At 47.4% G+C, this 15,158-nt stretch overlaps 1 protein-coding gene across 3 annotated transcripts; it reads left to right on the top strand.

The window, feature by feature from the left end:
- The first annotated feature begins 8,596 nt into the window (after nt 1-8,596).
- LOC147975320 (uncharacterized) lies at nt 8,597-12,534 on the top strand. 3 transcript variants are annotated; one of them, XM_087519642.1, is made up of 8 exons: nt 8,597-8,786; nt 9,014-9,107; nt 9,784-9,871; nt 9,958-10,153; nt 11,589-11,681; nt 11,755-11,823; nt 11,903-11,964; nt 12,074-12,534. In XM_087519642.1, exons 3-7 carry the CDS (start codon nt 9,848-9,850, stop codon nt 11,938-11,940), a joined length of 420 nt encoding a protein of 139 aa, XP_087375768.1. In that variant the 5' UTR covers nt 8,597-8,786; nt 9,014-9,107; nt 9,784-9,847; the 3' UTR covers nt 11,941-11,964; nt 12,074-12,534. The 3 variants fall into 3 exon arrangements, with proteins under 3 accessions (XP_087375768.1, XP_087375769.1, XP_087375767.1); XM_087519643.1 differs by lacking the exon at nt 9,014-9,107; XM_087519641.1 differs by having other exon boundaries at nt 9,014-9,871.
- Nucleotides 12,535-15,158: the final 2,624 nt, after the last annotated feature.

Here is a 15,158-nt window from a genome sequence, read left to right as displayed (position 1 = left end):
ATTGGATCCCAAGAAGAAGGGGATCCACCCGTGCCAGCACGGACGGGCGACGGGGTAGTCGCAGATGGTGGCGGAGGTGTGGCTCACGAGCATGCATGAGACTTTGGCAATCGAAGCCACGCGAGTGGTGTCATTCACACCCAAGACGATGAGCCGCACGCCGCCGCGTCCAAGAACGGAGCCGTGCCGCCCACGGGCGGCATGACAAACTCCAAGACACCCCCGTCGTTGCCCGTGCCGCGCGCGACGCGCAGCGCCGCGATGTTGGTGACCCCGGGCTCAGCCGCAGAAAGAGCCCTCTGCATCATTCGTGTGACGCGCAGGGCCGACATTCACGCCAAGATGCAGGTCAAGATGGCACACGGCCGCAAAACCGTGACGACGCTCCTTCTAACATGGTTAGAAGTCCAAGCACCTCCCGTTCCTCGCGCTTGTCACTGCCGCCTATGCCAGCGGAAGCATGTCACATGCCTATTTCTGGTATGACCAAGGCTAACCCTTCATGTGTGCATCATGTTTAAAATCCAAATAATTTGAATTGGGGACATGTGAAAGCCTCAGAAATCTTTTTGAAAATGATCAAGATAAAAATTGCTTCAATTTGGCCCAAGAAAATGTTCCTGTTTTTCTCTAAAACTATTGGACAGAGGTAAAATTCCAACCAATATTTTTGGTAGCTCAGAAGTATTTATTTTTGGCCATTTGAGTTAATCCAGTAAATATTTGCATAGGATATATATATGTTATATATATTATATATGTCCAATAATTCTGATTTTTACGGTGGGGATTTGGAATAATCCAATTAGTTCCTACAATAATTTTCAGAAGAAAATAAATTGGTTTAGTATTTTACTAAATCAGAAACAAATGTCAGAAATGAAAACAGAAAAGGGAGATAGACTTACCTGGGCCAATTACCAGATCGGCCCAGCAGTTCGGCCCAGCTGACTGGCCGACGCCATTCATCGTCTCCACCGCGCTAGGAGGACAGGGGCGTGTGCCCGCGGCGCACACACATGTGCATCTTCACCTCCTGTTTGCCGTCGATCGACTGGAGTTGGCTGAGGACGCCACACACGTCCCTGAGCCCCACCCTCTCACTCTCACCCCGTTCCCTGCCTCCTCCGCTCTCTCTCTCTCTCTCTCTCTCGCTGGACCGAACGCGCCCATCGTCGCCGCTCACTGTTGCCGCGCCCACCGCCACGGCCTCACCTCTCTGACAAGTCCAACAGCTCCGCGCCATCGTACTCGTCCTCTTTGTCAAGCCACGCATCGCCGGACGCCCCGTGGAGCCTCCACTGCGGTCGTCTTCATCATCGGCCACCGGAGATCGCCACCGACATCCCGTCGCCTCCAAGCCGTCCCCGAGTGCGCTAAGATCACCGACGGCCTTGCCGTGAGCTCCTCTACCGAACCCCTCTTCTCCCCCTCGTTTTTGTGCGCTCCAGCTCCGTTCCCCGCCAGGGCCGTAGCTCCTCGCCGCCGATCATGTCGCTGCTGTGGCTAGAGCCACCGCAGCTTGCTTCCGAGCAGCTCACCATCTTCCTTGCAACTCGAGGAGGCCGCAGAGCCCCTCAGCTCGCTCCACCGTGCCCCTTAGCTTGCGCCCACTCAGAGCCATGCTCCGGCTGCCGCCATGAGCTCCGCTCCGGTGAGCTCCGGCCTTCCTAGCTCCTCTCACCTACCCCACTGGATGCGGGAGAGCATGGGCTACGCCTCGGTGCTCTCAGCCGCCGCCCCCGCGCCCTATAGCAGTGATGACCTCACCGGCCTAACGTGCGGGCCCAGCCTGCCAGGTGATTAGCTTAAGGCTAATCACCATTTAACTAAACCCTGACACTGACAGTGGGCCCCTATGCCCTAATCTCTTAATTAGATTAGAAATAACCCCCCTGTTTAACACTGTGTCACTGACGTGTGGACCCCACACATCAGGTTTGACTCTGGTCAGCCCTGTTGACTCGCTGACATAGTGATGAAGCCATGCTAATGCAGTTAATCATTTTCTGGATTATTTCTATTTTGGAAATTCCAGAAAATTAGCAAAACTTCTAAAATTCATATAAATTCAACTGTAGCTCAGATTGAAATAATCTATATATGAAAAATTATCAGGAAAATTCAATCTATCCATCTGTACCAGTTTCATGCATGTCAAACCAACTTATACATGTTGTATAAGTGAAAACACATAAAGGGCATTTCAAATGCTTAAGTTTGGAGTTGCATTTGAATCCTTGATTCAAATGAGCTCCATTGAACTTGTTGCTGGTTACATTAGCACAAACCACTTCACATCTACTTGGCATGATCATGCATCATATTGTTGCATATGCTTGCATATTGATTGCGGCACCATTCTTCTCGATAGGTCCTGCTCCAGAGAGTGTTCGAGAGTACCTGTCTGAAGAGCAGTGCTCTATTGTCAATTTATCAGGAAAGCAAACCCCCTTGTTCATTCCGATACAATCCCACTCTCTCGCTCCTGCTCTCTTTTAATGCATTAGGACAACAACGCTTCAACTGCTACTTTATGTTGCAGTAGTTGAACCCATTCCTCTGCATGACCTGTCATTCCCATAGTAAATAGTTGAAACCCACTAGCATGTGTAGGAGTTGATTGAGCCATGTTGTGTTCCTACCATGCCATGCCTGCTATTGCTTAGAGTTGTGCCAGGTCTGATTCATTGGGAATGAATTGGAGTGTTATGATATGTTCTAGTGTTGAGAGTTAAGTGTGTGAACACGATTTGGTAAAGGTAGCGGTGAGAGGACATGTAGGAGTACATGGTGGGTTGTCTCACTGGAACCGTCCTTAAGCACCGAGTTCTGTGTATGTTGTCCAATGAATGGCTACTACCACGCATTGGAATGCTTAAGTGCCCCTCTCGACTTATTAACCAACTTGATCTTGGTCCAGGAGTTGCAAATAGTTTCTGGTGTTTGTAGGTAGTGTTAGTAGTCTACCAAGTGGCACCCGGTCAGGTGGGCTTGGGACAGACTAGGCACAAGTGGCACGGTGTACCAAGCATAGATCCATCCAGCGAGGTGGGCTTGGGAACCCTGCACACATCGTTTAGGGCTGTGAGTGAAACCCCGGCCGGATCTCCTTGCGGATGGAACCCGAATAGGCGATGAACTTGGACTAGAGTCTTGTGTGGTTATTTAGGTTGTGGCCGACACCCTCGCTAGGCTTCCGCTTGAAGGTTGCCGAGATACATAACGTGTACATGGCGGTAAGTGGCGAGAGAATGTGTGAAGAAGTACACCCCTGCAGGGTTAACATGATCTATTCGAATAGCCGGGTCCGCGGTTATGGACTTCTTGGATGCTTACGTGGTACATAGACAACTTGAAGTGGTTACTCTAAAATGCTCAAGACAAGTGTGAGTACTATGGATGGCCTTCTCGTAGGGAGACGGGAATTAATCCATAGTGGTGTACTGATGTGGTGATTAGTGGACTCATGTGCGCTTTCTTACCTCAAAGAAGTTACTCGTAGTCATAGAATAGGTTAGCCACTGAGTCAAAGCTGGCTTGCTGCAACTGAACCCCACATTTCCTCCTTGATACTAATGCATGCATGATAGGATCTGATGTAAGTCTTGCTGAGTACCTTTGTACTCACGTTGCTTAATTTATGTTTGTGCAGATGAGACTTCTGTCTCAGTAGTAGTTCTGCGTGGACTTCGGTGACTAGCTTGTTACCTTAGCTACAATCTTGTACCCTTGGGAGGGTCTTGTAGATAGTCAGGCTTCTCAGCCTTTTCCTTTCGTAGTTGTCTATACTCAGACATGTAATGCTTCCATAGCTTGTATGCTCTAAATGATGGGTCATGAGACCCATGTTTGTATTAAATGCTATGTGGCTCTTCTGGGCCTTTATCTATATGAGTTTGAGTTGTGTTGTGATGCCATGTTGTACAACACATACTTGCATGTTATGCGTACATGTGACGTGTACTGCTATGTGTGGGATCCGACAACCTAGTTGTCTATCCTTAGTAGACTTTCTTATGGGGAAATGTAGTCTAGTGCTTCCACTAAGCCATGGTAGTCTGCTACAGCCCAGATTACCGGAGTCCTGTTAGCCCAGTTGCTACTGCTCCGGAACACTTAGACTGGCCGGCATGTGTCCTTCTTCAGTCATGTGTCTGTCCCTTCGGGGAAAAGTCACGCAGTGTCTACCGGAGTCCTGCTAGCCTGCTATAGCCGGTTTCTCGGAGTCCTGTTAGCCCAATTGCTACAACCAGGATTCACTCGCTGATGACCGACACGTTCGTTGCTGGGTCATGTATGCCTGTCCCTGTAAGTTAGTGCCACTTTGGGTTTACGACTAGCCATGTCGGCCCAGGTTCTCTGTCATATGGATGCTAGCGACACTATCATATACATGAGCCAAAAGGCGCAAACAGTCTCGGGCCAGGTAAGGTGGCACCCGTGGGAATACCCTGCATGAGGCTGAAAAGTAATATGATGTGTTACATGCTAGATTAGTGTGACTTAGGATCATGGTCCCGACAAAGCATTAGCGCGAGTGCAGCTACTTCTCGACTTCCCTCCTGTTGCGGAGAAGCAAGAAGCGTGGAGGGCTGTTATCCAGAGCCTCATTGGCCGTGCCAATAAAGATCAACACCAGGAGGCAGGCCCCTCGCGGGATCGGTCCCCCGAGCCGGCGTGTGCCGACAGTGGAAGGGCCGGAGGCGCCGCAACAACGGTGCACTCCACTCCACCATGACAACAATGGTTGCTAGCTCGGCGGGTCGACGCCCGTGATGAAGGATCCACGGCTTCATCCGATCCACGAGCTCGCTACGACCAACGTCAAGTTCTTTGGGAGCGGGTTAAAGAGGATGCTCGAACCGCCATCATGGGGCGACGGGAGGCGCGTCATCAGTCTGATAGGCGTGCAGGGCCCACTGCGTACAAGCCTGCGCTGGGGGATTCTGGTGACCTGCCTTACAAGGTAGGTTGTCCAGCTTTTACTCATGAGCTGCGGCAGTTCCAGTGGCCCACTACCCACACGTTCAAGCCTGAGGTCCCAGAGAAGTACGACGACCAGACCTATCCATCCGAGTTCCTGAGTGTATACACTATTGTGATGCAAGAAGTCGGGGCTCGGGACGGCAAGGTGCTCGCGAACTACTTCTTGTTGCTGCTCAAGCCTAATGTTAGGTCATGGTTGATGCACCTGTGATGTCTACTACACAACCTTCTTCTTGTAGACGTTGTTGGGCCTCCAAGTGCAGAGGTTTGTAGGACAGTAGCAAATTTCCCTCAAGTGGATGACCTATGGTTTATCAATCCGTAGGAGGCGTAGGATGAAGATGGTCTCTCTCAAGCAACCCTGCAACCAAATAACAAAAAGTCTCGTGTGTCCCCAACACACCCAATACAACGGTAAATTGTATAGTTGCACTAGTTCGGTGAAGAGATGGTGAAACAAGTGGTATATGGATAGTAGATAAAGGTATTTGTAATCTGAAATTATAAAAACAGCAAGGTAACAAGTGATAAAAGTGAACGTAAACGGTATTGCAATGTGTTGAAACAAGGCCTAGGGTTCATGCTTTCACTAGTGCAAGTCCTCTCAACAATACTAACATAATTGGATCACATAACTATCCCTCAACATGCAACAAGGCGTCACTCCAAAGTCACTAATAGCAGAGAACGAACGAAGAGATTATGGCAGGGTACGAAACCACCTCAAAGTTATTCTTTCCAATCAATCCGTTGGGCTATTCCTATAAGTGTCACAAACAGCCCTAGAGTTCATACTAGAATTACACCTTAAGATACAAATCAACCAAAACCCTAATGTCACCTAGATACTCCAATGTCACCTCAAGTATCCGTGGGCATGATTATACGATATGCATCACACAATCTTAGATTCATCTATTCAACCAACACAAAGGACCTCAAAGAGTGCCCCAAAGTTCTACCAGAGAATCACGACGAAAACGTGTGCCAACCCCTATGCATAGGTTCATGGGTGGAACCCGCAAGTTGATCACCAAAACATACATCAAGTGAATCACGTGATATCCCATTGTCACCACAGATATCCACGGCACGACATACATCAAGTGTTCTCAAATCTTTAAAGACTCAATCCGATAAGATTACTTCAAAGGGGAAACTTGATTCATTACAAGAGAGAAGAGGGGGGAAGAAACATCATAGGATCCAAATATAATAGAAAAGCTCGCGATACATCAAGATCGTATCATCTCAAGAACACGAGAGAGAGAGAGAGAGATCAAACACAAAGCTACTGGTACATACCCTCAGCCCCGAGGGAGAACTACTCCCTCCTCATCATGGAGAGCACCGGGATGATGAAGATGGCCACCAGAGAAGGATTGCCCCTTCCGGCAGGGTGCCGGAAGGGGTCTAGATTGGTTTTCGGTGGCTACGGAGGCTTCTGGCGGCGGAACTCCCGATCTATTGTGCTCACGGATGTTTTTAGGGCATATGGAGATATATAGGCGGAAGAAGTACGTCAGGGGGGCCACGAGGGGCTCACGAGGGTGGAGGGCGCGCCCAGGGGGGTGGGCGCGCCCCCTGCCTCATGACCTCCTCGTAGGTTCCTCGACGTGCACTCCAAGTCTTCTGGGCTTCTTTCCTTCAAAAAATGAGTTCCGTGAAGTTTCAGATCAATTGGACTCCATTTGATTTTGCTTTTCTTCGAAACCCTAAAACAGGGTAAAAACAGAAACTGGCACTAGGCTCTGGGTTAATAGGTTAGTCCCAAAAATGATATAAAAGTGTATAATAAAGCCCATAAACATTAAAAACAGTAGATAATATAGCATGGAGAAATCAATAATTATAGATACATTGGAGACGTATCAACCTGCCGGTGGATTCCATCTCCTCTTGGTCGGACCTGTGCCACGAGTTTGTTGGCGCCTTTACCGGAGGCCATCAAGCTCCTGACTAGGCAAGTGATTTGCATCTCATCCCCCAAAAGGATTGGCGAATCCTTGCGCAAGTACATTCAGATATTCAGCCATGTGCAGTACACCATCCCAGATGTTCATCCTGTCGCTATCATCAGCGCGTTCCATCAGAACATGCGCAACCACAAGATGCATGAAGAGCTGGCCATGAACAAGGTTAGGGATGTTGCCGAACTGTATGTTGTGGCCGACAGATGTGCTCGTGCTGAAGAAGGAAGGAAGTACCCCAGCAAAGATGCCAGCACGGGAAGCGATTCTGGAGACGAACACACCGTCGCCCCGGCAAGGAAGGGCCGACGGTGTAATAGGAAGCGCAGGGGCAAGACCTTGCTTGCCGTCAAGGAATCCGGCAACCCCGGCATCACCAAGAAGGCCAAGGTCGACAACCCTGGCAAAGAAGTTGCCGGGTGTGCCGCCTGCCAGGCCTTCGCGGCCGCCAACAATCCGAAGGGCTCCGACAAGCAATACTGCAAGATCCATCGCACCAAGGGCCATGATGCCCAAAACTACCGGCAAGTTGAGAAGCTTGTGGAGAGGTAGAAAGCTGAGTATGAAAGACGGGATAAGGAGAAGGGCCAGGATGGTGCTAAGGGCTCCGACAGGAAGCGTGGTGGCCGAGAGGGTCGACACAGCAAGGAAAAGCAACAAGAGAGGCCTACTCGAGGACGTGACAAGAAAGAGGGGGATGATGACTGCGAAGAGGAAGATGAGTCTAGTGACCAAGAATTTCAGAAGGCCACAGAAGCCATGTGCATCGATGGTGGCACCTCATTGCATTCTTCTCACCGCCAGCTTAAAAAGTGGGCACGCGAGATCAATGCGACAGAGCCATCGATCGACGCCCAGAAGGCACTGAAATGGTCCAACACGCCTATGATTTTCGACGCTGAGGATCACCCTGATCCCACGACCGCGGTCGGGTGCTTGCCATTGTTGGTTTCGCCAAAAATTCGCAACCTCAAGGTGATGAAAATTCGAGTGGACGGTTGGGCCAGTCTGAACTTGATCTCTCCACAAGTGATTAAGAGGGTGCAAATTCCCAAGGGAAATCTCGAGGAGGCGGGCACTTTTCAAGGTATCGACCTAGGGAGAAGCCAGCCCAAGGGTAAGCTCACATTACCAGTTATGTTTTTGTGGCGAGCTAAACTACAGGACAGAGAAGATCGTTTTTGATGTAGCCAAGATCCCGTTGCCATATAACGGGATCCTTGGCCATCCAGCACTGGCCAAATTTATAGAGAATTCCTTATTTGGCCCTTTCTTAAATTTTGGTTCCCTTTTTGGCCCTAAAAATTTATTTTTTCCTTCTTTGACACCCTAACTTTATTTTTCTTCCTTCCATGACACTTCTGTCGCTCTTTGCCGTTAACACTGTCAACTATGACAGGAAAAGTCGTTTTTACCCCTTCTTCATAGCACGCTAAAAAAAGAAAAATGAACCCCCCTTCCGGCCCCGATTCCCCTTCTCCTCCCCGAGACCTAAACCTAGCGCTGCACCTAGTGGCGGCGGCGCAAGCGAGGCACCCAGCGGCGACGCATGGAGGAGGGCGAGGTGGAAGAGGGCCATGCGCGAGGCGGCCATGGTGGGGAGGCGGGAGGGGGGGGGGGGGGTGGGGCGGCGAACCCCTGGAGGACAGGCGAGGCGACCATGGTGGGGAGGCGGGTGGCGGCCAACTCCTAGAGGACGGGGCGAGGCGGCCATGGTCGGGAGGCGGGGGGCGGCCAACCCCTGGAGGACGGGCAAGGCGGCCATGGTGGGGAGGCAGGGGGCCAAGTATCACCGAGGGATGCGGCTACATCGGCTTGTCTAGATGGGTGAGTCATCTCTTCTTTAAATTTGACAGAGTACTTAGAGATGGCTTTGAAGATTACTTAGATATGGATCCCAAATGCAACATATTTGCTGCACCTCTCTTCTAGATTTGTCAAAATGCAACAGATTACTTAGGAGTTTCATTTAGAGATGATAATTTGGTGCAAAATCTGAACTTAGAGATGGATCCCAAATTCAACTCATGATTAAGTTTATTTGGTGTTTACAGGATGGATCAAAATTCAACTTATGTGCTGAAAATCAATTTTCTTGGCAACCCAAAAAAGGCTAGAAAGGATATCAAATGCTTCTGTTTTGATAAGGTTATTTATTCCAACTTAACAAATTATAAGGACTTGGTTGATTCAATCGTAGTGCAGTACTCGGCTCGTTATTTGGAAGTTGCACATGTTTAGTACTATGATGATGTTCTTAAAATCTACCCTGAAGTAACATCTGACCAAGAATTGGTGTCGATGTTTGAGAAAAACTCTAAGACAAAGGTTGTGCACATGTTTGTTGCATATTGTGATCCATCGGAACCATATGAGCCTATAACGGAGTGGCATAGTGATGCGCATAGCCAACCTAACAACATAGAACAAGATGATGGTTATTATCTTCACAACCCAATACCTGAGAGTGAGCATGTTGGTGTTGATGAGGAAAATATTTATTTAGAGGATGAACCTGTACCTCTTATCATGGTTCCTTGTTCCAACAAAGAAAAGGACAAAGACTATGTTCCTGATCATGAGAGCGTGGCTGAGAGCGAGGTTAAAAGCGAGGATGAGAATGAGGATGAGAGCATGTGAGAGGTTGAAGTAGAGGAAGATGAGGAATATCACGAGGTAGATCATCCAATGAATATAATAAATTAGATCCTCCAATGAAGGAAGGAAGAAAATATCCCAATATGGCAGAGTTTAAATTGGCGCTTTCTCAACATGCAATCAAACATGAATTTTAGTTTGACACCAAAAAGAGTGCACCACATAGGTTCAAAGCTTATTGTTCAAGAAGGGATGAAGATAATTGTCCATGGAGGATATATGCTTCTACAATGGAAGATGAGTGCACAGTAATGGTAATTTTCTAACTTTACTCATGTGTGCTTAATTTTTGGTCATGGTCTTTACTCTAGTACTAATTTTCTATGTTCATCTTTTGTAGGTGAGAAAGAACCCTTGTGGTCATGATTGCTCTAGTACAAAAAGAAAAAATAAGTTGAAGAATGCAAACAAGCGGTGGATATGTGAGCACGTGAAGGACTGGATAATTGAGGATGCAACTCCAGGACCAAAGGCATTGCGAAAGAAGCTTAAAGAGCATCATGGAATCGACATCAACTCTAAGAGAGTCTATATGGGTAAGCTATTAGGCTTGAAGGAACTATATGGTGATTGGGATACAAGCTTTGATAATTTGTATAGTTTCAAGGCGCAAATTGAAAGTTGCTGCCCCGGTAGCATAATGATCATTGATCATCACACAATAAAAGATAAAATCAGATATAAAAGAATTTTTATTCCTTTGAAGCCTTGCATCTATGGGTTCCTTAATGGCTGCAGGCCATACTTGGCAGTAGATAGCACCTTCTTGACAGGCAGGTTCAAGGGGCAGCTGGCTAGTGCTACCGCCGTTGATGGCCATAGTTGGATGTATCCAGTTTGTATGGGTGTTTTCGATTCTGAAACTAATGAGAATTGGACCTGGTTCATGCAAATGGTTCGACAAGCCATAGGATCCCCAAGGGGTTTAACCATATGCACCGATGCTGGGCAACCAATGATGACAGGTGTAAAAGAAGTGTTCCCAGAGGCTGAACATAGGGAATGTATGTTTCACTTGATGTCCAACTTCAAGAAGAAGTTTCATGGGAAGGTGTTTGATCACCACGTTTGCGCTGCTGCTTATTCATGGAACCCCTATATATTTCAAAAAATGGGCTGCAATGGACATAGCAAAGCCAGCGGCAACTGCATATCTTAGGAGGTGGCACACTAGGTTGTGGTCTAGGAGTCAGTTCTCCACAATTTCCAAGGTGGATTATGTTACAAACAACTTGGCTGAGTGCTTCAATAATTGGATTAAGCATCACAAGTCCTTGAACTTGGATGACTTCTTTGATAAGGTTAGGCAAATGATTATGATCATGTTGAACCAAAGGAGGAAAGTAGCAAGGAAGTTGGTTGGGTTGATTCTTCCCCACATAATTAAGAAGTTGAATGTAGAGAATTAAACTTGGAGGTGGTAGAAAGCTCAGAAGAAGTTGCTGAAGTGACAGCATTAGGAGGCAGCGGCTTTAGGTTTGTGGTCAACTTGCTTGATAGGACATGTTCTTATAGATAATGGCAAGTTTCTGGCCTTCCTTGCAAGCATGGTCTAGCATTTATCACATCTCTTATCAATGCACACATACAGAATTATGTGGACTTGTATTACTCCATTGACAAATTTAGGGCAGCCTATGACCAACTAATTCCTGCCATGGTTGACAAGAACCAATGGCCTAAATCTGACCATGGATTCTTCATGTTTCCACCACTACTAAAATCCATGGCGGGTAGGCATAAAACTAAGAGGTATAAAGGCTGCAGTGAGAAGAAAAGAAAAAGCGGCCAACACTTATGCCCTATTTGTAAGGACTATGGGCATCATTGGCATAAATGCAAGAAGGGTAACCCAGCTGACATTGCTACTATTTTAGCTGTGATGTACTAAATTTAACTCTGTAACTTGCCTCACTTGCATTTTTTTGTAAGCAGCCATAGATGTTAACTAATTTTTTGTTCCTCATGTAGAGGACCACCAAAGAAGAGGGAAAAGACCACCAAAGCATCAATTGTGCCTTACGAGGATGATGCTCCAGCATCCTCCATGTGATTTCCGCCAAGGTTAGCCACTTTACACTTATGCTCATAATTATATGAAATCTGTGTTTGAATTCTTAGTAACTTCTCACAATAGCCAAAGCTTGGAACCTACAACTACGAAAAAGAGAAAACATGATAACTCAATTACTGGAGCATCAAAAAGGTAAGAACTAGTTCTGAATTTTGTAGTAGATTACATGAAAGCTTGGTCTTGTATTCTAATTGCATTCTTCTCACTATAGCCAAATGTTGGACAAAACAACTAAGGGAAAGGGAGTAAATCTGGATCTAGAGTAGCAAAAAGGTAACCTATGGTTGTTTCTGAATTTTATGTTATGTTATGCATTGTTCTATTGTTAACCTGGGCTACTATATGAGATGTATGATGTGCTGCCATGAATGTGTATGTGTAGATCAAGAACTCAGCCAATTTATGTGGCCAACAAGAAAGCATCTATTGCTTTGAAATTACATGCCAAAATAAAAGGCAAAGAGGTTGATGATAAGTTGCCACACCTTCCTATGGTGCCACATGATAGCCCTGCAACGGGCACACATTGCAAAAAAATGAATCCTGCCAGCCCTGCAATGAGCACACGAAGCAAAAGGAGGCTTAGCTTGTGATTCTCATTGGATCCCTTTCCATATCATGGTTCATTTGGGAAACTTTTGAGCTATTTATGTAATATATATGTGAACCTGGGCTTTTGTACGTGCTATATGTGACCTTCATGTGTTGTATTTGACATGATGTGAACCTGGACTATTATATGTGAACTCTATGTGAACCTGAATGTGTGTAGAGGACTAAATATGTGGACTGTTTCCGTATATGTGAACCTGGACCAAGTTTCTATGAACTTTAATTTGCATACATGTGAATCTGCTCCAAGTATATTATAATTTGTGCATATATGAACTTTACAGGGGATATATCATCAAAATACAAGGGAGGTGTTGTCCAATTATCCAATTAAAATTAAAGATGTGCTAAATAGCAGATTAGGTTTCATTTGGTAATGTATTCAAGACAAACAGATCACATCACCATTGCTTTTGACTTCCAGTTCACAATTTTGGTCAGAAACTACACCAAGGGTAAAAAGGACTTTTCATGTCGGATTTAACGGTGTTAGTTGCCAAAACTGACAGAAATATCATAGAGGGAACAAATTGAAGTTTGAGTGCCAGAACAGGAAGAATTTTTTTACTAGGGCCAAAAAGGGAACCAAAATTTAAGAAAGGGCCAAATAAGGAATTCTCTCCCATATTTATGGCAGCATCACATTACGCCTACAACACATTGCAGATGCCCAACCCGATGAGCATTATCACTGTCAGCTCCGACAAGAAGGATGCGCTCATCTATGCCGACGAGCTCTACCAGGAGGCGGTGGTGGCAATTGCTGCCAAGGCACTTACTCCTACCACTGGAGCCCCCAAGGGGAAGAGGACCGACAAGACCTCAGTCACCGGCAAGACTTCTGGCCCTGGCCAAGCCTCTTGCACCCACTCCGGCAAGTGTGCCTCCTCGGGGTTGTGCGTTTCCATTGAGGACGTGCCACGGAGCTCCACCGGCAAGAGCAAGAAAGCCAAGGCTGCACCACCGAAAACCAAGAAGGTGCCCATCAAGGAGGACGGCACGGGCGGAGATTTTACTATAAGCTCCACCCTCGATAGGAAATTGGAAAGTGCCTGTCGCCTTCCTGCAGGCGAATGTCGATGTGTTTGCATGGAAAGCATCTGACATCCCCGGTGTTCCCAGGGAGGTGATTGAGCACCACCTTGATGTCCGTCTTCATGCACGGCCCATCAAGCAGAAGGTCAGGAAGCAAGCTTTATAGCGGCAAGAATTCATTATTGAGGAGATTAGGAAGTTGGAAGCTGCAGGCTTGGTCAGAGGAGTGCTCCACCCAACATGGGTGGCCACCGGTGGTGGTGCGCAAGGTGAATGGAAAGTGGAGGCTGTGCATTGATTATGCAGATAACAATAAAGCCTGCCCAAAAGATCCTATCCCTTTGCCGCGCATTGACCAGATCGTGGACTCCACTGCTGTGTGCGACCTGTTTGTCATTCCTTGATGCCTATTCGGGATACCACCAAATCTTTATGATGAAGGAAGATAAAGAGAAGACCGCCTTCATCACCTCATGTGGTACGTATTGTTTTATACGAATGCCTTTCGGGTTGAAAAGTGCTGGTTCGACATTTGCAAGAACAGTTTAGATTGGTTTTGAGCCCCAGCTCCATAGAAATATGTAGGCTTACATGGATGACATAGTGGTCAAAACCAAGGACAGGGCGACACTTGTACATGATTTGGAAGAAACATTTGCAAATTTGTGCAAGATCAACCTCAAGATCAACCCTGAGAAGTGTGTGTTCGGTGTCCCATCTGGCAAGCTTCTCGGGCTCTTTGTGTCTCAACAAGGGATTGAGGCGGACCCCAACAAGATCAAGGCAATTGAGCAGATTGAGACACCGAGGCGAGTCAAAGATGTGCGTCGGCTTGCTGGCTGCGTTGCTACTCTAATTAGGTTCATCTCCAAATCTGGTGAGCGCACCCTCCCCTTTCTCAAGATTTTGAAAAAGGCAGGGCTGATGAAATGGACCCCGGAGGTCGAGGCAGTGCTACAGGATGTGGAGAGGTACCTCTCATCTATGCCAATACTAGTTGTGCCTAAAGCGTAAGAGCTGTTGCTTCTATATCTAGAGGCAACGAATCAAGTGGTTAGTGCTGCACTAGTGGCATAGAGGGAAGTGGGCGAAGAGGCGGTAGCGGTGGCAAGGCTATTGGATGACGAGCCAGAGGTCCCCCGGCAGGGTCTGGTGCCGCAAAGGCCAGACCCTCGGCAGAGTCTGGTGCCGCCAAGGCCAGACCCCCGGCAGAGTCTGGTGCCGGCAAGGCAGGATCCGCAGAAGCAAACAAAGTGATACAAAGGAAGAAGATGATGTAGCACCCAGTCTATTTTGTCAGATCCCTCTTGCAGGGGGCTAGATCTAGGTACTATAGTGTGCAGAAGTTGATCTTCGGCCTCCTTATGGCCTTGAGGAAATTGCGTCATTATTTTCAAGCACATGAGATCACGGTCATCACTCGCTTCCCATTGCAACGGATCTTGCACAACCCAGATGCATCTGGAAGGATTGTGGAATGGGCGTTGGAACTGTCAAGCTTTCGTCTCAGGTTTGAAAGCACTTTGACAATGCAGAGTAGGGTTTTGGAGGAGTTCATTGCAGAATGGACCTCACCGCCTAATGAAGAAGTTCAAAAGACCACTCTCCCCGGCAAGGAAACAAGCCACAACTGGATTATGTACTTTAATGGGGCTTTCTTGCTGCACGGCGCCGGTGCCGGCGTGCTGCTTGTCGCGCCCACGAGATAGCTCCTCAAGTAGGTATTCCAAATGCACTTTCCTCGGGAGAGATCGATGACCAACACTGCGGAGTATGAGGGGCTGCTTGCCGGCCTCAGGATCATGGTAGACCATGGGATC

The sequence above is a fragment of the Triticum urartu genome, chromosome 4A (genome assembly GCF_056163025.1).
Source record: "Triticum urartu cultivar PI428250 chromosome 4A, HENAU_Tu73, whole genome shotgun sequence".
Classification (NCBI taxonomy): domain Eukaryota; kingdom Viridiplantae; phylum Streptophyta; class Magnoliopsida; order Poales; family Poaceae; genus Triticum; species Triticum urartu.
This window is presented reverse-complemented; position numbering and strand designations above follow the sequence as displayed.

Bases quoted from the DNA above. Each gene is read 5' to 3' on its own strand.
- LOC147975320 (XM_087519643.1), top strand. From the start codon at position 9,848: ATGGAAGATGAGTGCACAGTAATG. The intron at 9,872-9,957 runs GTAATTTTCTAA...CATCTTTTGTAG, and splicing joins AAGATGAGTGCACAGTAATG to GTGAGAAAGAACCCTTGTGG. The intron at 11,824-11,902 runs GTAAGAACTAGT...TTCTCACTATAG, and splicing joins ATTACTGGAGCATCAAAAAG to CCAAATGTTGGACAAAACAA.